Genomic DNA, 21600 nt, shown 5'->3' on the forward strand with positions numbered 1-21600 from the left:
CCTTTCCTGTCAACTTTCTATTTAACTTCCTTTTCTGTCAGGTGAATGATGCTTAAGACAGTGAAGGCGATAATACAAAGGGGAACATGCTCCCTGTGCCGGCGTTGTGATACTTGTATCATGTATTAACGAAAAAGGTCCTGCCGGAAATTATTCAAACGGTTGATTACGGATTTGGTCCCTGATGGGAATCATTTGATGAATTTTTAAACTGAATCACTTTGAACCAGTGAATTTGAGAATATTTTTTTATCATTTCCCATAGGAACCGTACACATATTACGTAAGTACTTTTGAAGGGAGGGGAGTCTGCTATAGTATAAACAAATTATTTCTCCTACATAGTCACACAGCAAATAGTTTTGAAAATTCAACGATGTGTAAAATTGCAGCTAGTTCCATCAAACGAATTAACATTCGCTATTCAATTAAATTTGACTGAATTTCACTAGCAAGTACAGTTTAAATTTATTTCGATTTAAATAAACAGCAAGACCGATTGAATGTTACGTTTATTTGCATGCTCCAAATATGTGCATGAAAATACATTTAAAATCACAACATATTTTAATCTGTGCATAATCTCCACAATAAAATGTATACGATGCTAAAAACGACCCTGACCCATCTTGCCCCGCCTAACCCTACACTTCTTGTTACCCTACATTCCATTAGCATCCTAAAAAGCAGAGCGGACGCATGGTATATTGTTCTCCAAGAAACGTCAGCTTAGAGGCAAGTCTGCTGGCAAATTCTCCCTTTTTAGGTGTTCAATAATTTACTAATTGACCAGACAGACGTTTTCCTGCATAGTAGGCGGAAATGCGCGTCGTGGACTTCCCATGCAAAATTTCCAAACGACTCCTTATTTTCGTTTTTTATGATTGACTCTCAACATTACTCGTGATTTTTACATAAAGAAATATCATACATATAGGTAAACCCGTCGGAAACTATGACGAAAGTATCTGCTGAAGGAATGAAGAAAATCCATACAGTCGTTTTCGAGTTATGCGGATATGCACACAGACCATTTTATTTTTGTATATAGAGATTTCTCAGACTAAGGCCGTTATTTTGCTATGTTTTCTAACTGGCAGTTGTGACGAAAATGACCAGGAAATCGTTATTAGAAGGTTATTGCTGTATATGACCAATTGCTCCATCCTGCTACGTAACCTATGCGTGGATTCGTGTTGGCAATGATTTATTCAATATCAAGGGGACGTGATCTCCGCTTACAGAACAATTCATTTTTCTTTTGTTTAGTCATGATATATTTGCACCTGCTCAAAATATCTTCCGTACAATGGTTCAACAATTAGCGTAAATAAGTATACTCTTTTCTCGTATCATCATTCATATGCCTAAAAGTTAAAACACCATTCATCTAACGAGCAATGACGAAAGCGGATTGCACCTTCAGCATGTTCGACTACGATGCGATTCATTTATTGTAGCTCAGAATAGTAATTATTTGTCAACCACATTTCCCTTGTATTTCATGATTTGATTCTTTTTAAGTATTTGTTAATTCTAGAAGCCTAAAAAGCGTAATAAAAATCCGAAAAAAATGGCAGGCCAAAAATCTCTTACGAGTGAACTAAACAAGAGTATTTTAATTTTTCACAGGGAAACAACAAAACGGAACCAAAACGACCAATTTGATTGAGTGAAGTTTATCAACGATTTTGGACGGGAATGGAATTGAAACGGAAACAGTAGAAGACAGAATGTGAGGGGGGAACATGGGGTGATGCTCAAAAATGATAAAGACGGGTTTGAGTAATGTTTTGCTTTTTACACTCATTATTTGTCACAATTCTTCGTTTCATATTTAGTATCGAATCGAGTTTTACAACGCATTCGCTTTGTTTGCTTGCAACGACAAAATTAACACTCATTCTTAAACCTTATACAATATCGCAGACACATACGTTTGTTGTTTATTTTTTGATGTTTGATCTCAACAATGCTTTGCTTAGTTTTCGCATTTTTCTTCCGGGTTGGAATTGATGAATTTTGGACTTTTTACAGTTCTACATAATTTTATTGGACACCTACTAAAATAATAGCTTTGCTGTTTGCACATGTGTGGGTGTGTATAATAGCAAGTTTTTTTGTCATGATTTTTCGCTTATGTGAGTGAATGTGCTTAGGTAAAAATATAAATATAAAATTTTTGCTTCGTATAAAAATAATATAAAAAAAAAACAAACACATTTGAGATTAATGACAGTCGAGGAAGGTTGCAGGCTTTTGCTGTTCGCTTCATGTGTTTTGATGTTTCATTCACAACTAAAATCTAACGTTTCGCGCGCACGTTCCGCCAGCTACAAATCTACGGGAGGGGCCTCTACGGCTCTTTTGCGAGTCCGGACCGCGCTTTTGCGAGGATGGTCGCCGGCAAGGTTTTATCGGAGGCGGTTGGACCAGCAAGCCCTCCCCCGGATTCCGGATGGCGTTTGGGCCACAAAAGCAGTCACTCTTTCGCCGGCCTTGGAATCGGGGAGGGTCCGCTGGTCCTGGGGTAGCTCCGGGAAGTCTTGACGGGTCTGGTTCTTCCCCCTAGTCGAGAAGCCCGAAACGAGAGTGGCCCTCCGCGTTGTCTCAGAGAAGAAGCTGCAACACGTTCTTGCTCAAATAATGGAATAATTTAAGATTAACCGCTAATTTAAATAGTAAATAATACTTAAATTACGAATCTTTAAATAAAAGATAGGTTCCTACAAAGTATCTCTACTCTACAGTGATCGATGTACAATAGGGATATTTTATGAAAATATAAAATAAAAGGCAGGGGGTGCAGGGGAGCGGGGTTTAGGTCGCAACAGGGACCATTGTGTCTATCAGGGATGATGTTTTCATGTGGATCCTTTGGATTGGTAAGGGTAGTTTTGTGATTTCGCTGAACACTCAGATCGCGAAATTTTGATCGAATTCCAAAAGTTAGGCCTGAAAGTGTTTCGTCTACCGTGATCCTGTGGTGAGGTCACGGTTGATCTCCTGCTTGTGTGGTCGTTCATATTCTCCGGAAAATATGAACGGAAGCTGCCTCGAGGTTTGTTTTGATCTGTTGCGTCGCATGGGACGGGATGGGTTTGGGATCCGTAGGGTTGTGCATTGAGGACCGTTTCCTGGCGTCCCAGGGGCGGGTCCCATAGAGAGGTGTGAGAATACTGTTGTTGTTGACCTGTTGCAGTTTTTGGCTGTTGATCGTGTGTAGTTGATTAAAATAAAACCATCCGGGAAGTCCTGCTGATCTTCGTTGGGGTTAGCTTTGTTTCCGAGAGGCATTATGGGGTAGACGGGACCGGCGGCAATGCGTTTCCGAATGCTGTCAGTTTCCGGCAACCCGATAGTGATACTCAGAACGAATGGACGACACAGGATTCGCAGATGCTTTGTGCAGCTCCTTAGCAGAACGGTTGTCGCAATTTGGCAATTGCATTCGTCAGATGAAGGATTTCGGTGTTGAGCTGTGACACCAGGGTGTCGAGTTTGTCGACGGAGTCGAGCACTTCAACGCGCTCGGTGTGTGGGTTGAAGCGGACCTCGAACGGCCGGGACATGGTCGAGACCCAGCGGCGGAATTTTTCCTTGGCATCCTCGAAGCTTTCCGCGACGTAGTAAATTGGCTGGTACTCCTGGTCCTGATAGGGCTGAACGGCAGTGCTGGCCGGGTCGAATGGGCGGTGTTCTGGCTTGTCACTGATGGCATGCAGCAGCTCACCGTAGGCCGACAGCAAACCGGCACCGTAGGCCTTGACTTCGTCGTTCTCCTTGCAGAGCCCGAATTCAACAGTGAACCAGTAGACCTGCGAAACGATAAATCATAAAACCCATATCAATCACGGAAGTTATCACAATTTGGTCAATGGTTGAAGTCATGGTCGCAAAGAACAATAATCACGCGCGCAAGAATCGGAATTCCGTCACAGTCATCCACCGGGCAGCTCATCTCACATGCGCGGCTCGTAAACGGTTCAATTTTTTTCGCGAGCGTTCCGCAATTCGGTGCAGACCTGCATCGAATGCGTGATTAACCCACTGAACGCTGCCATTCAGGTCAATCATCGTGGCCGGAGCACGGCGCAGTCAATGTCAGGTTGAAAGTGAATCGCGATCGGTCGAAAAATGAGAAAAGGTTGTTGGCCGTTCGCTAATGGTCAATATACGGTAAGGAAAGCGGTCGCTTCGTATCTAATTTGACTACCGCACAGCAAGCGAAACAAGTTAAAGCTTTGAGCTGCTCAAAACAAGCATTCTTTTGAAGTTGAAGGTGAGTTGTTCGGAATTGAACTTGATCGCAGAAGAGCAATTCAAGGTTGCATTTGGTTCGTTTCTAGAATTTGTCGGAAGGATGATTTTTCAAGTTGAGGTCATGAAAAAGTCGTTTTAATAGATTTGAAGGCAAATGAATAATATGACTGAAGGACCGAAGTAGAAATGATTGAATTCTCTGTTTTAAAGATTAAAAAGTCAGACTGAAAAGTCAGAGAAAAAAAAACAATTTCATGTAAGCACTGCCGAACTTTCAATTCATTCGTAACGGATTTACTCTTCCCCGATTTCGATTACCGTGATTGTTGCCCTCTACCCATCTTCCTTACTGTAATAATCATAATTGATATTCCTCGCAATGAGGGTTGAGTGGGTTCTCAGTACTTACCGTTGACAGTTTTTCGATTTCCTCATCCGACGCACCCAGCGAGGCAAGACCGATCTCCTGGGAGAACTGGGCGAAACTTGGATCGGCGAGCAGTGGCATGTGGCCCAGCAGTTCGTGGATGCAATCGCTGCAATGGAATAAAGCGGAAAGAAAAATCGGATGAGATTATAATTTCATTATTCGCAGCGTTCGATGCGAGGTATTTTAAAGGATTTGATTCCGTTGGGGGAGGATTAGCATTTGTTGTCATGGTCCCATCTTCTGGAATTCTCGATTGGCTCTTTTAAAAATACAGCCATTTGTGATAAATTGATTGCTTATGGCTTTGTCAAGTCCAAGCCGTATGTTGAAAATAGTTTTCAACAATTTAGTCAAACTGATCGATAACTTTTGAAAACCGATTCAAAATGATAACATTTCATCGAATTGCGCATCGATTTCCACCGTCAAAGTGCCTTCAATTTTCCCTCTGAAGCTCCCGGACAATGAAATCGCGCATAATTGAGTTTTGTATCGCTTGCTATTACTGTTTTAGCATCACGTCGTAGAGTAAGGCAATTATCCTGTTCCTTCCCGTGCTTGGTCGTTCGCCCCATTCAGAGGCGAAGCGGAATGAATGGGTGGTGGTGTGACACTTGTTGCTCGGAACATTTTCCCTGCGGCTTGGCCTGCTCCAGAGGGAAATCATTTCCTTTCCGTGTGCGGAGTAAAAGTTTCGCTTCTGGTGGAGAACATCAAAAGCTTAAAAGTGAAACCGTGACCGAGGGGCGGGCGGCGGCAGTGGGTTGAGAAGAAGTGCCGTAATGGAGTGTGTGTGCGAGGTGATTTCCGTTAAAATCATTTTATGCTATTATTTTGGCTTTCCCCGACGGGGTCTTTTGTGAGAGTTGGGGAAGTGTTCCGGGACGGAGCAAAAATGTTCTACGAGTGAACCGTAAGGAAAGCGATTTGTGGTTTTTGCTAATTTACTATTATTTGATTAACGAATGAAATTTGTCTTCGAGAGATAGAATTTTAATTCATCGTGAAATCAAAAAACCACTTTGACAGCTGTATCCGAGAAAGTTCTTAAATATATCGAAACATTGTTCAAAATAGCAAATTAGAAGTAGGTATACTTATTTTTTTAGGGATTTAACGATTTTGTGGCGTACAGTAAGAACTAATTTAATGGAAATCAAATTGCTGATGAAAATAGATTAATTTTATGGAATGAAGTCAACGAAAGAAAGTCTCCACATCTGGAATTTCAACCCATGACGGTCTATCACTCAACCATACTATTCGCAACCACTTCCGACATTACATCAGAGCCAGCTCGGGAAGGAAGCGAGAGAACGAAAGGCGACTGCAGCAAACCACTTGTAGTCGACGATGACTAGGCGGAGTGACGGACTTGCACGCAATAAAATGAAGAAATCTTTTGTAAAAATCTATAAATATGTTAAAGATCAAATATGAAGATTGTTTCAGAATACCAAAAAAAAAAATGCATGAAATGGATTTAATTTGTACAAATTTTACATCCCATGGTACTTGAAACTCTGCTTTTAATTCTTATTTCTCATATACAATCAGAATTTGAACAACTTTGGAACGAATTAAATACCAAAATATTGAATAAATTCCAGCATTGCGGTCACTGCGCATCTTGCTGGTTCCTCCGAGAAGCATGAATGAATGGAAACACTCAAGCAATCATAACGCGCTTTCTTGTGCCATTCGACTAGATTTGAGTCGCTCCCATCCCCCGTCGCGTAGCCAACAATGATCCGCAAGCTGCCTAAGCCCAGCAGCACTCCATCATCTCCGCGGGAAAAGAACAAGCATTAGCTCTTGTGACGTCAGTCAACCACAATACGGTCATAAATTGTAACCCTCTTCCACCGAAAGAAAGAGCTTCTCCTGAGAAGGTCAGCACGATGGGATTAGCCAGCCCCTTTAGGAATCAACCCCACACAGGAAGAGAAAAAAAAGTAACGAAAGGAAAAGCATCCAAATACTTACGGTTCGGGTGTGTGGTAGGGCGAGTTGATGTGTCGGACGTACTGCGTGCTTTGGAAGATGCGGAACGCCAGCGAAGCCAGGAAGTCCCGAGCGGTTAGCAGACCGGCAGCAGGGCGGAGCGTGAAGCCGGTGTTCTTGCGCAGGAAGTCGCTCATTTCCTGCAGCTGGGGTAGGCGCTCCTTGACGAAGATTTTTTCGTCCTCCAGCTTCTTGAACACGCCAACGTACTCGGAGCAGGCGTGCTTGGTCATCAGTTCCTTGACGCGGTTGAACACCGCCGACCAAGTCTTGTTCTCGGTTTCGGTGTAGTTGATGTGCGGGATTGGGTCTCCGCTGGAAGTTCGAGGAAAAAAAATCAAATAGGCGTTACATCATCGGTCTTTTGGACGTTCGAAGGTGCTACTTACTACTTGTAGGCAAAGGCGATTTCGGCGATTTCCTTCCTGCGGGCACGGTAGACCTGATCAGCGAAACCGGGATGGTTCATGTCCAGATCCGGTTCGTACTTGGTCATCAGGTGGTTGCAGTTGTCCAGTTCCGAGGCGTGGCTCGGGAACCACGGGGCCTTCACGCTGACATTGTTCTCGGCCAGCAGGCTTACGCTCCCGAAGGACGAGGTCTGGCGCAGCGAGCGGATCAACTGCAGCAGATTGGAGCGGGCCATGTCGACCTTAATTAGCACATCAAACATCACACCTTCGCTGCGCGATTGACGCGACTCCAGGTGCACGACGGTTCCGTGGAACGTTTCGATTGCCTTCAGGATACGTCCCAGGGAGCCCATGCCGTCGCGCAGGTGCACTACGACGGCGGCACGGACCACCTCCTTTTCGGCCTCGGGCGATTCGGAAGCGGCGTTCTGCAGAACGACTTCCTCCTCCGTTAGGCCAGCGTCTGTAACGAAAGTAGGAAAAATCGCACACGGTCAGTAAATGAATGTATGAAGGGGGTGGAAAAACCAGAAATAGTGAGGAGGGTGAGATGATGATGGTGGAACGTGCCTGCGTGGGAGGACACATGAATGAAATAGAGTCGTCACGAATGGTTGTACGATTGCATCAAGTCAGCGAGCGCTGGGTGATAATTTTCACGTCCCATTAGCCGCAAATGTGCGGTGATTCTCAACAATGGGGAGAGGGCAAGCTTTTAAGCTGCGGCTATTGAACGGGATTTCAACTCGAGAATGAAAAATGTGGGATTTGTGGGACGGGTTCTAGTGGCTCAGTTGTTAAGTGGGTAAGAATTTATTTTCGGTTAGACCGGCTGAGACGGGATGGGAATTTTAGATTGGAGGCGATTAGAGGATGAAAAGGTGAATGGGGATTACGATTCAATTGTCGCTTGGGAATTCTGTACAGAGATCAATAAAAATCGACCAATTTGTTTCATCTGGCGTCAGTGTTGTTTGGAAATTACGTGCAGAGAATGTGCAAATGCGGATTGACACTGACGGCTATTGAAATGAATGAAATCGCTTTTGCTTATGCAGATTTTATGGGCGGATGTGAATTCATCGATTGCATAATCACAGATGGACTAAAATAAGAATGAATGCATACTGGAAGTAACAAACAAGATTGAAGAAGTCAATTAAAAATTAGGCCAACATGTGGAGAGGGGTTCTCTGAGATAGGAACTTTTGTTTTATTAGAGAACTTCACTGAGGACATTGCATAATTTGTTATGAGACATAAGAGTTATGAAAAAAAGTCTTTTGTTTGAAAATACTTTTTTGTATTCTGTATGATAGAATATGGAATTTAGAAACACATTTCGAAGACTCCTCTAAATAGTTTTCGTCAAACGTAATTATATTTAAATCTCAAATGTGATTCCATTCGAATCACAAATTTAATTTCATTCAAATCCTACACGGAACCGCGAAACAACTCACCTTACGGTTCCTTTCACTCAAATCCGCCCTTGCGTGGAAGAAGCCAAAAATAAGTAAAACGCGAAAAAATCCGGTGAGTACTTTGCCTTTACTCCCGTGTTGAATTTTCACCCACTATGAAGTTTCACCAACTCAAATTTATGTTATTTTCACTCACTCGAGACTATGATGAAAACAACTCAAATTTGGCTTCTTCCACGGAACACCACACGTTGGGTCGATGCAGCTCTCTTTGTTTATAATATCATTCATGAGAGGGAGTGAGAAAACTACCTAAAATTGAGTTAAAAATTTGAACTTCGTACTCAAAGTTGAGTTCTTTAAACTTTTATTTTAGGTTCTTTATTTTTTCTGTGTAAATGTAATTACAGTCGAATGTCAAACGTAATTCTGGGAAAGGGTCGTTTGGTCGAAACTTATTCAGTCGAAAGCCAGTTGACCGAATGCCACTTGGATTCCATTCGGCCGGTTATTAGGTCGAAAACCTGTTTGGCTGAAAGCGATAATGGCCGAAATGGAAACGGTTGAACTGGTAATTTGGCCGAACAGATCATTTGGCCGAAAATAACGTTTGTCCGAAATGGTCACTTGACAGATAGGGTCATTTGGCGGAAAATTTAATTTAGCCATACGGGTCCATATAGTCAAAATTGTCGTTTGGCCGAACAGGTTATTTGGAAGAAAAAATCAATTGGCCGAAAGTGCATTTCGGTACCAATGGTCATTTGGCCGAACATGTCATATGGCCGAAAATGTCGTTTGCCGAACAATAGTGAACGTGAAAGATGTCAAGTAATTAATGACAATTGGAAAGGGAGACGTCTCACTTCTTACTCATCTTTTCTTAATTTTCACTACCCACGGGGAGAAGTGAGAAACGAGTAAATTTTGAGAAGCGAGTAGTGAGATGTCTCACCTCTCACTGTGAAAATTAAAAAAGTACGAAGTGAGAAATGCTTCACTTATCATTTCTCACTTTCTACTTTTCACAGTAAGAAGTGAGAAATGATAAATTCTCACTTTCCGCAGTGAGAAAAGAGAAGCAAGATGTCTCACTTCTCACTGTTGTCATTTCTTACTTTCTACTTTTTACAGTAAGAAGTGAAAAATGAGAAATTTTCACTTTGAACTTCCAACTTTCCGCAGTGAGAAGAGAGAAGATGTCTCACTCTCACTCTGAAAATTAAAAAATACGAATTGAGAAATGCTTCACTTATCATTTCTCACTTCTTATTTTTCACAGTAAGAAGTGAGAATTCGAGAAATTCTCACTTTGCTCACTTTGTCTCATTTCTCGTTTTTTAATTCTCATTCCTCTCCTCCCATTCCTCAATTCTCAGTGTGAAAAGTAAGAAGTGTGAAAACTGAAAAGTGAAACGTCACACAGTGAGAAGTGATAAATTAGAAGTGAGCAGTGAGACATCTTCCTTTTCTCTTCTCACTATGTAAAGTGTGTGTGCAAAGTAAGAGTTTCTCATTTCTCACTTCTTACTGTGAAAAGTGAGAAGTGAGAAATGATAAGTGAAGCATTTCTCACTTCGTACTTTTTAATTTTTACAGTGAGAAGTGAGTCGTCTCACTGCAAACTTCTCACTCTTTTCTCATTTCTCACTATGTGAAGTGAAAAGTGAGAAATGATGAGTAAGAAGTGAGATATATCTCACTTTTCACTACTTACTTTCTACTTCTCATTCCTCACTTCTTACTGTGAAAAGTGAGAAGTGAAACATCGCAGTGAGAAATGAGAAGTGAGTAGTGAGATGTCTTGCTTTTCTCTTCTCACTGTGGAAAGTGAAAAGTGCAAAGTGAGAATTTCTCATTTCTCACTTCTCACTATGAAAGGTGAGAAATGATACGTGAAGCAATTCTCACTTCGTACTTTATAATTTATACAGCGAAAAATGAGTCATCTCACTGCAAATTTCTCACTCTTTTGTCACTTCTCACTATGTGAAGTGAAAAGTGAGAAATGATGAGTAAGAAGTGAGATATATCTCACTTTTCACCACTCACTCCTTATTCTCACTGCTAAAAGTGAGAAGTGAAATGAGAACTGAGAAGTGAGACATCTAACTTTTGACCAGATGAACTCCGGCCTAGAGGCCTAGAGTGGTGTTATATTTGTCCAAACAACTTTCGGCTAGAAGGTTTTCAGCCGAATGACCTTTAGCCATGCTGAGGGTGGCTGGGTTCGATTCCCGGTGCCGGTCTAGATAATTTTCGGCTTGGAAATTGTCTAGACTTCCCTGGGCATAAAAGTATCATCGTGCTAGCCTCATGATATACGAATGCAGAAATGGTAACTTGGCTTAGAAACCTCGCGGTTAATAACTGTGGAAGTGCTAAATGAACACTAAGCTGCGAGACGGCAATGTCCCAGTGGGGGATGTAATGTCAACGAAGAAGCAGAAGAAGACCTTTAGCCAAACGGCCTTTCCCCCATAGTTCTTATCAGAAATTTGATTCCATTCCATACCAAATGTGATTTCATTAAAATCTCAAAAAGAATTCCAATCGAATCCCAAATTAAATTTATTCCGGATCCCAAATGTGATCCCGTTCGAATACCAAGCGGAATTTTATTCGAATTTCTTATGGGATTCCGTTCGAATGCCAAATGCGAATATATTCGAATCCCGAATGTGATTCTATTTGAATCGCATTTCATCTCTGAAATGCGTTCGAATCACAATTATATTTCCAATCAACTCCCAGATGTAATTCCATTCGAATCCAAAATGTTTTTCCATTCAAAACCCAAAATGTGATTCAATTCGACTCTCAGATGTGATTTCATTCGGTTCCTAAAATTTAATCCGTTCAACTTTTAAACTTCCTTTCGAATCCTAAATGTGATTCCATTCGACTCTGACATGTGATTCCGCTCGGATCTTAAATGTGATTCTATTTGAATCCCAAGCTTGATCACTTCCACATAGTAAATATGATTCCAATCGATTCTCAAATGTGGATCCATTCGACTCTGAAATGTGATTCCGTTTTAATCACCACAAATGTTATTTCGTTTGAATCTCAAATGTCATTCTTCTGGAACCCCAAATGTAATTCAATTCGAATGTCAGACGTAATCCTCAGCTATGGAGTTGAGGAATGTCCGATTCGATTTGTGATCAATTAACTTTGCTAAAAGAAAGCTCGGGCAGAAAATGGGTAATTTTTAGCCATTTAGGCCATTTGGCCGAGGAAATAGGTTTCCGTTTGAATCTCAAATTTGATTCCATGCGAATACAAAATGCGACTTTTGACTCTCAGATTTGAATCTACTCGAATCCCAAAGATAATTCTATCCGATTCCTAAAAGTGATTCTATTCGCATCGTAAATGTGATTCGTAATAGAACGTGTCTTGCTTTGCGCACCACGATGAAAGCTTCTGCTCTGGACACTCCGCAAACATAATAGTCTGCGTGTTGGAACGTGGTTTTATTTTGCACTCACATTAAAAAAATCTGTCCCGAACAGCGGAAAATAATTTAAATGCGAAGAAAACTAAACTTCGTCTAAAATTAAAAACTTCTGGTCGTACAGTAAAAATTGACAACAAATAGTCTGTTCTGGGGAGTATTTTGTTTTGCACGCCACTCGAACAATAGGAATTAAAGATAAATAAAAATAAATGATCTGCCCAGGACCGCAGGAATAAAAAAAATATGTTATAAATCGTACTTTGTTTTGCACACCGCGTTGAAGTTTCTACTCAAATAATCGAAGCTTTTTTGCTATAAAAAGGATCAATGTCATAAGAAAGGGAGTTATCTTCGTCGACTACCCCTCTTTCATTTAAAACTGACCAGCAGCGGATTGATGTGATCTTAGCAAACTCGAGTGGACGGAAAACAATGAAAGGTTGCATTAGGAAGTGAAAAATCGTAATCAAATTCAATGCTTGTTACATTTACTTCAAAAAGGGAGAAAATTCTTTCTCGTGACATTCGCCCTATTTCCAGATATAGCTTGAACTCTTGAGCTCCGTGATCGTATTTTGTTTTTCACACCGCGGTGAAAGTTTCGGCTTCGGATAGCTGACATAAAAAAAGTGTTGTCTTTGTTTTATTTTACATCCACGTGCGGTTGCGTTGAAAATGTCTGACCCGAATAAATCCGTGTTGAAAAGTGTTTTGTTTTGCACGCCGCTAGAGGAAGGGAAAGGTAATCCGGACAGAAGTAATTGACGACAATAAATCCGTGTTGGAAAGTATTTTTTCGCGCCTCACTACACGCAACCAGCCCCTCTTAGATTTTCTAACAATTCTGTTCATAACCTACTAAAACCTGTATAAGAACTGGGCATATGCGAAATTGTTAGATTCTAATACAAAAAATTTAAGCTCACAAACAAACATTGTAAGGAAAGCTTGCATACAATACTTTTATAGGAATCTAGCATTTTTACATATGCCAAATTGTTATACAGGTTTTGGTAAGTTCTTATAGAGAATTTTTAGAAAATCTAACAATCACCTGTTGGGGATATCAAACATTCAGCAAGTTCAATTGATTTTTTTAGGATGTATTTGAGTAGAACTCTAAAGCATTTGTGAAATTCAAAATATTTAAAAATGTGGTTTGAGTGTTTGTGTATATGAGTGTGGAAGATTCTAATCTAAAGATACTCACCATCTACTTCATCCTGAGATGTGGCTTGATTTTCTTCCATTTGGTATGGAACTTCACCAGCTATCGAGAGATAAACATCAACATCCGTGCAACATCCACGTGCAAATGCAGGAAAGGGTTTAACCAAATCATAAACGCAGAAAAAGAAATGAAAAATATACAAAATTATAATATGAATCAATAAACTTAAATAACAGTCCAGAAGCAACCTCCTATCTCCGATATCTCGCGATCATTTTCGACCCAATCGAATCCATTCACAACGTGCGGTAGGTTCCGAAAAATCGGAATCAAAACAAAACGTTAAACAACCGAAAAACTTTAACGATATCAAACGCTTTCAAGCGCCACATCAATAAGGAAACAAATGACACAAAAAAAAAGAACGAGCTATAATAAAATCTGAAATCGCGCTTCATACACACATAATTTTCCGCTTGGTGTATCAAATTGTCGTCAGCTCACGTTCCGAACTCGGAAGCACAACAGCCAGGCAGCAGCGCTGAACTGGCCGCAAAGTGACCTTAGACGCGATCAACCGCAAACACACGCGAATAATTGAACTACTTTTAGTTGCGATCACGGCGCGCGTCCCCTCCTGTCCTGTGCCAGTCGCGCACAAAATCCTTTCGATTCGAATCGCCAATCGCCGAGCGCGAGAAACCAGGAAGGAGGTTGCTGTTTGAGTGACTATACACAGCCAACAACAACGGGGGACAACTTTCAAATTACCTTGTAGCTGGGTTTCTTGGGTGGTGTCTTCCAAGCTGGGATCTTCTACTCGGGTGTTGTCAACCGAACAAGCGAAACGAAAAAAGCAGGAACCAAGGCGAACCGAAAAAAATAAGTAAAATATGTAAGGAAACAGGATAAATAATAATGAGGTATCACAGAAGAAGCGGTGGCGTTAACCGAGCCTATCGATCGGTCGGCGATATAATTCCTAGTAATGAACGTTAATGACACCGTGCGCGATCACCGACAGGAACGCGGTGAAAGGCATCCTGATATCATAGCGCAATGAGTGTCCACTTACCGTTGGCCTTAGTGCGGGCCTCGTCCAAAACCGTTTGCTTGGTTTGCTTGACTACGATTGTTTCAAATCGCGCGTCATCGACTAGGGAACGGCGCCGAGATGGATATCCATTCTGGAAAAGAGAAGAAGGAAAACGGTTCGAGGTTAGTGCACTGGCGGATTTATTATGGGTTCGAAAAATTGATCGCTGGTACCATGCGAAGAACGCGATTTTCGGTGGCGCTGCAAAGCTTCGCAAACTTCCAGCCCACTGACGACGACGACGATGGTAGAGGAGGTGCCATCGAGCTGCTGTCAACGATTGAATAGTTGCAATTCCGATTGAAGGAATATCTATAAATACTGAGTCGGCGTGATCGATGCGTAGATCGGTGCGTAGAGTGCAAATTTTTCTAATGCATCGCGGTTGTGATCGTACGCTACTACGTACGTGTTTTCCGAAAAGGCAATTTCCAGTCGAGTATCACAAGGTACTTGATTACTCGGTATTCCAAGTAGATGTGGCTAAATTAATTGAAGGGAGCAGTAGTTCTCAGCCTCGGGGAATGGTGAACTATTGATTTTAATTGATCTAATTGGATTGATTATGACAAATCATCGACTAATTGTTAAATGCTATTTAATTACCCAGAATTTGCAACACTGTATGATGTATGAATCAAAACCAATGCTCTACAACACCGATTTATAACTCCAAATGAGTGTTAAAATTCAGCATTTTCTTAGGCACTGCCATGCTTTTAATTAGATTTTTGTGTAAAATCAAATTAATTTCTCCTATGGTATTTATTTTGACATGATTTCACTTCAATTTAACTTCTGTCAAAAATATTGAAAATGATCATTACGAACCTTACAATTGGATTTGTTCTGAAGTTATGACACAAAAATTTTCAATATTTCAAAATTAAAAAATTGAATTTCAAGTTCGGATTTGAATTACTTTAAAGTTGAAAATGTGCAAAAATGCGTTCTACATACCGTGGGGGTGGACCGTCGAGCCCATTTCGAGAATGCCTGATAAAGCAGCATCTTGCGTAAATCCTAAGCTCCTACCTTACTCAATCACCAATTCAGAAAGAGTCACCTAACGGTTCTCGAGCGTCACTACCACTACAGACCTGACGAAATCCTCGGCTCGATCTAGAATCGAGTTCTAGACGCGGTGCAGGATTTGCCTAATCCGCCGCCTCGCCAAACGCGGAAACGGATCGCAGATTAGATTAGTTCGATTGCGTGTTATGTTCGGCGGCCTGATCGCGATTACACAAACATCATCGATCACTCGTTGCCAGAGCCGCGCGCACCGTCTCATCCCCGGCGAGGTAACAAACACCGAATGCTTCTGTTTTGATACGGTGGCGGCAATATAAGGAGCGGGTATGGAGAAGGAAAAAAAAATCTCCTGAGTCATGAGCTCACCTGCTCGAGGCGGAATTGACATTCACCTTCAAAAAACAATTACTATTTATAGAGCAGCAGCAGCAGCAGCAGCAGCGGATTTATTAGCAGCCTAATGCCTCGGCGGAGAGGCTCTAACTAAGCGCAATCGCACGTCGAACGTCGCGGCGTTTGATTTGATGAGGTGTGGGCAGCGGAGCGCGAAGCTCGAGATCCTTGTCCCCTTAAACAGGCCGGCGTGCTGCTGCTGCTGGTTCGATCGCAATCGGAGAACGCGCTCCGTTCTAGGTTGTAGGTCATCCAGTGTGGTCATGTTTGGGGGTTCAATGTAGTCCACCAATCTACCCACCGCACCGAGCTCGACGAACGCATATCGATGCGGCTGTCGAGAATCGGAGTACGTACAGTTTGATGAATGAATTCGTTTCCGAACTGGCTAATGATTCGGTTTTAATTAGTCACGATAGGATGGGTTCCGTGGAACAGATGACTGAGCGGGTCCCTTTTGGGTTCAAACGTGACGATCGTTGATTGGCATTGGATTTGGATTATTTTTTTATGATTCCGTAAATATTGAAGAGGGATGGCAAATCCTTGCCTTCCGTAAAATCAAAAAGTCAAAAGAAATCCTATCATATATAAAATTAGCGATAGTTGAATGAACTCGAACCAGAAGGCTTCATGACAATAAAAGTAGTCGTCAGCGCTTGGACGGATATTAGATAAGAAGATTATCTTCAGACTGAAATTGGAACTCGAGTTATTAATAATTGCGCCTTGTACAGCGCTCAATTTTTTTAGATTCGATGTTTAATGATGCGGCTTTTTTTCCGGCGCTAAACGTGCCAGTTCACCAAATGTGTGTTCGAACCGGGTTGATTTAAAATATATCTTACCCTGCAAGACGGGACAAATGAATAACTGCGACGAATACGTCCTATGCTGAGGGCTGTGGATTAGTTTCTCAAAATTGTTCCTTTCTTGTGCTGGAAACTTCTTCATATTGTAACATATTTTAGATAGCCAAATGCATAAAATTTGGATACGCTCAACATGATCTGTTCAAAGTCGTAACTTCGAATTAGACTAGTCAATTGAGCCTAACTCATATCTTTCGATTGGTTTTAAATTCGCAATTTAGACGTGACCTCACCAAGATTTTCAATGATGCACGATAACCTATTCTGTAACAGAGTAAAATTGTATTGCCTTCCCTTTTTTCCCACGGAAATACTGTAAGTAGTCTCGCTTTTGACGGAAATTGAATCCGTGAAAAAAAAAGCGATCACTAAGAGTAAAATCGGTTCAAATCGTTCGGGGCTGTCAGTTTGAATATGAATCTGGAACATTATTTTTTCCACCAGATTCATTTTTTATACCAGTCAAATGTCAAAAAATAAATCTGGTCTAACGCTCAGTTCTATTTTCTGCAGATTTGAAACACGAATGAATCACGAGATTCAAATCTTTTATGTCAAATCGTATGAACGCGTCATTTTATCTACGGATCAATCCACTTTGCAGTTACGGCGCCTTTCTTGCCAGCAACAAAATGATTTCATTTAATTGAAAATTTGAAAAACATGAATAGAACACTGCTGGGGAAACCAGCGAGTTTGTTCTATTTTGCTCCAGATTCTAACTAGAATAGTGGTCTAAAATTTGTACTAAAACTGAATCACTACTGATTTCACTCTAAGTATATGAAAATTAGAGTGTGCATGCTTTGAATCGTAATGCATTGTAACGTTTGCCTTCTTGAACAAACTTATTTCGTTAAAACTTCATCTAAATAACTTTTTTCACACAGAACAATACACAAAACATTCTGAACAATCGTGTTTTCCTAATGCCGGTGACAAAATAAGCAACCGGCTTGATTTTTGTTCTGAAGTGAAAAAAAACAGTCAAGGAACGATTTATGTGCAGTTTGCACCTCTTCAGCAACTGTACAAACAGATGAGACAAGGGATGGCCAAGAAATAGCCAAGGAATGATTCTGCTACCGAAATTGCTTAACCAGTAAGGAGCTGGCAAGGGAAGCAGATTTCAAAACGGTCATAACGCCTACTATGTGAAATAAGTAGAGCTGTCACTTTTCCGTGCGAAAATTTTTCCTTTCCATTATTCTGCAAGGAAAAGAGACAATTCTCCCAAACTCAAGCAGCTTTTAAATCAAGCTCAGTAGTTGATGCACATTTTCATCAGTATATTGTACCGCTCATAAAAAATCTACTCCGCTTAGTCGCAACGAAAAATAAGCGCCAGATAGTCGCCTAAGAAAAACATTACTACTGGAAAAAAGCTACTTTGATATTTTTGAAAATTTGGCCGCCACGTGCTGGACTCTAGCGCTGATTGCATTGAAAGCACGTGTTTTTTTTTGTGCTGCGGTTGAATTTTAAACATCTACGAGAGCCTTGGAAAATGATCACGAAAGTTGTCATTTTCTCGCAAGGCACAAGACACAGGCTTTAGTAGCAAGAATTGGGTTGTTTAGGGGCATCGATGTTTTAATATATTCTGAATCTGCATAAAAAACTGAGCCCAATCCCAATTATTCAGAATTTTTGGAGCCCCGGAACTATTTTTAATTTGCATTTTAAATTTATATGGGACTAAAAATTTGTTCTTATGCTGCATGGGCCAACCACAGATAAACAGACGTAACAGCTTGAATATTTTTCTAAAAAAAACCTTCACTCAACTACTCTAACATCATCTTGCAAGCATGTTACACGAAACAATGTTTCGTATGACATTGTCACCAGAAGGCGCTAGAGTGAAATGTCAAATATATTCTGAATATTGTGAATATATTAATATATTCTGAATCTGCATAAAAAACTGAGCCCAATCCCAATTATTCAGAATTTTTGGAGCCCCGGAACTATTTTTAATTTGCATTTTAAATTTATATGGGACTAAAAATTTGTTCTTATGCTGCATGGGCCAACCACAGATAAACAGACGTAACAGCTTGAATAACTTTCTAAAAAATCCTTCACTCAACTCCTCTACCATCATCTTGCAAGCATGTTACACGAAACAATGTTTCGTATGACATTGTCACCAGAAGGCGCTAGAGTGAAATGTCAAACTCGAAGGATTACGACGCCAACGTCTCTAGTTGTGAAAAACGCAATCAATCAAATTCAATTTGGTCGTTCACGTCATGGTCGATGATATTTTCTCTAGTGTTACGTCTGTTTGTCTGTGGGCCAACTGTCATTCTATGAATGTTAGTGTCATTCTATCGATTGAAATGACTTATGGTTTGTTGTAGAGGCCTGAATAAGAGAAACGCGGATAGGTATGTGCCGCCAATCGAACCGTCAAAAAACAGCAGCCAATCGAGCAGGAGACCTGTCAAGCAGCCAAAATGTTGGCTCAAATACTGAAAACGGCCAAATTCGATTTTATGCCATTTTTAAATAAACAAAATTGAATGTATTTTACATTAGTTTCCAATGATATATGCAAGTCATTTATAGATTATGAATTGGAATTCCATTGTTTATAGGATTCTATTGTTATGTGATGTGGGCACATAAAATAGCCGATTGTGAGATTTTATCTACATAAACCATTTCTTTCTTTTCATGTGTTGTTCTTTGATGAAGAAGATTGAATGCAGTGTTGGCAGATTCATATTTTCTATCCGCGTTTCTCTTATTCAGGCCTCTAGTTTGTTGTATAAAAATGTAAATAAAAGGTTTACAAATAAAATAAAAAATATGTTGGAGATCAGCAAAGCATGCTATTTATGTTAAACTATAAAAAACCTCATATTTTTCCTTCACGGAGATTTGAGACTACACATTTTATGTTTCAAAATCACCCACCTTGAAGTGCAGCTGTCAAAAAGGTGGGTGATTTCAAATTTACGAAAATGTGTTAAAAGCACCCACCTTGAAATTGTATTAAGAAGTCTCGAAGGTGGGTCTTTTTCACTCTATTAAGGCTGAAAATAAACTTAGAAATCTGGATCAAAGTCAAGAGATCATTGTCGCATTGCAAGTGATTGATAATTGATAATTATTATCAACACTCAATAGCCTATAGCATGGTTTCCCAAACTGTGGGTCCCGACCCCCAGGGGGGTCGCGAGCGGATTGTTGGTGGGTCGCGTTGAACAAATATTAATTGCAGCTCGGATGCCGAACCTTTTGATAATTTTTGTCAGGAACATAATTCCAAGTTCAAACCGCATTTTATTTTAAATATTCATCGTCATGCTATCTTAGAAAACATTTATCCCCTTAATGAAGTAAAATAAAAATGCTAACATTTTGACAAACAATATCATGTTAGTCATTTTTTGCATTTCTACATATAGGCTAACGTAAATATTTGTCATGTGGAAGAATCCGAAGCAGATGACATTCTGTTTCAATTAATGCTTAATACTACTTGATAAAATGCATTTTTCATAGGTGGGTCGCGAGACATATAGAATTTTGCTAGGTGGGTCGCATACCCAAAAGTTTGGGAAGCTCTGGCCTATAGGTAAGCCTGTTACACATTCATTTGTTCAATTTCTATAATATTTTTTTTTCTTTTTAGAAGATCCGTGAATGGACATTCGTCATGAAGGAAGAGAAGAAGCTTTTAATATTCCTTGGTATTCTGACCAAGTCCTGCTGCTCTGGAAACGGTCCGCTGCCGAGAGGATTCAAAGATACCTCAGGGTTTTGTTTCTCTCTCCAAAGAATAATCCAATCCAACAAGACATGTCAACAAAAATGTGTCAGACGCACTGTGTTTTAAGAATCTGTAATTACTGTTCAGTTGAAATATGTTACTATCAATGTAATTTACGTTTTTACAATTAAATAAACAACAATTTATTAGCACATAATATGGTCTTCGGTTTATAATCTTCTCTATAATCTTGTATAGAATTATCTCCAAATACCATTATTTTTTATGTAGATGGGTACTTTTTACCCATCAGACAGAAATCTTGCTTCGAGAAGATGGGTGAAAAATGCACATCAATTTTGACGTACAGGACTCGTACTCACTTATGAGTAAAGACCTTTTACCCACCTTGTGGGTTAGTCCACTTTTCTCGAAGATGGGTGAAAAATCACCCATTTCTGAGTTTTCCTATTTCTCCGTGTTGCTAAACAACCCAATCAAGCAGTACAGAGTATAGATAGTGGAATGTATAGATGAGCGAAGATAAATCCTCTGTCTCCAAACGAACTGTCAAACGTGTCTCCAAACGAGCATGACGTCACGATTTTAATGTAAATGTTAAGGGCTGTGACGTCATATGCGCGTGTGCACGGTCAAAAAAATCGACTTAGCCATGCTTTCGCTCATCTATAGATTCTACTATCTATAGTACAGAGTGTTGACAAGTAGAGCAATTTTCGTAACGCTTATAACGCCTGCTATGTAAACTAAATGGAGCTGTCACTTTTTCTCGCAAAAAAATATTTCCGTAATTAAACTTAGTAGGCAGATTATGAGAATGCAATCAAAGAAAGTCAGCATAAATAACCGAATTAAATTTCACACCTGGAATGTTTATTCCCATTTTTGATTTTTGGGATAGAACATTTTTTCTCATAGAAAAAAGTGCACTTTTACTGGGCTTGCATTTTAGGGCTTCCATCGTTAAAAAATCGCTCTTCCTTTTCAAGAGAACCTTTTTACCATCCAAGGGATAAGTTTGCTCCCATTTAGGATATCATTTTGACTTCGATTCTAAAGTTATTTTATCAAATGGAAAGTGGATCCAATTCTTTAATGTTGATAACACCTGTTGTATATTTATTCTCTTATCTGTCATTCGTCATTTCATTATTCCAGCTGCAACCGTCTGCGGCTAATTCAATGGTAAACTAATAATTTAACTATGTTCGTCGTACAGAAATAATATTTTCTTCGAAATTTAGTCATGTTCTGCTTCTATTCCTTCAGAAATATCCTTTGAGTATAT

General features: G+C 40.2%; 1 protein-coding gene across 2 annotated transcripts in view; it reads right to left on the reverse strand.

The window, feature by feature from the left end:
* Positions 1-2028: 2028 nt before the first annotated feature.
* Positions 2029-21600, reverse strand: part of LOC134218485 (tyrosine 3-monooxygenase) — a 73831-nt gene continuing 54259 nt past the window's right edge. For both annotated transcript variants that reach the window (XM_062697546.1, XM_062697547.1), the window contains exons 2-8: positions 14247-14358; positions 13943-13987; positions 13211-13270; positions 7087-7573; positions 6680-7012; positions 4673-4799; positions 2029-3818 (exon numbers count right to left, since the gene is read on the reverse strand). In XM_062697546.1, coding sequence (XP_062553530.1) covers positions 3417-3818; positions 4673-4799; positions 6680-7012; positions 7087-7573; positions 13211-13270; positions 13943-13987; positions 14247-14358 — 1566 coding nt within the window. In that variant the 3' untranslated portion in view covers positions 2029-3416. The remainder of the gene's footprint in view (positions 3819-4672; positions 4800-6679; positions 7013-7086; positions 7574-13210; positions 13271-13942; positions 13988-14246; positions 14359-21600) is intronic.

The sequence above is a fragment of the Armigeres subalbatus genome, chromosome 2 (genome assembly GCF_024139115.2).
Source record: "Armigeres subalbatus isolate Guangzhou_Male chromosome 2, GZ_Asu_2, whole genome shotgun sequence".
Classification (NCBI taxonomy): Eukaryota; Metazoa; Arthropoda; class Insecta; order Diptera; family Culicidae; genus Armigeres; species Armigeres subalbatus.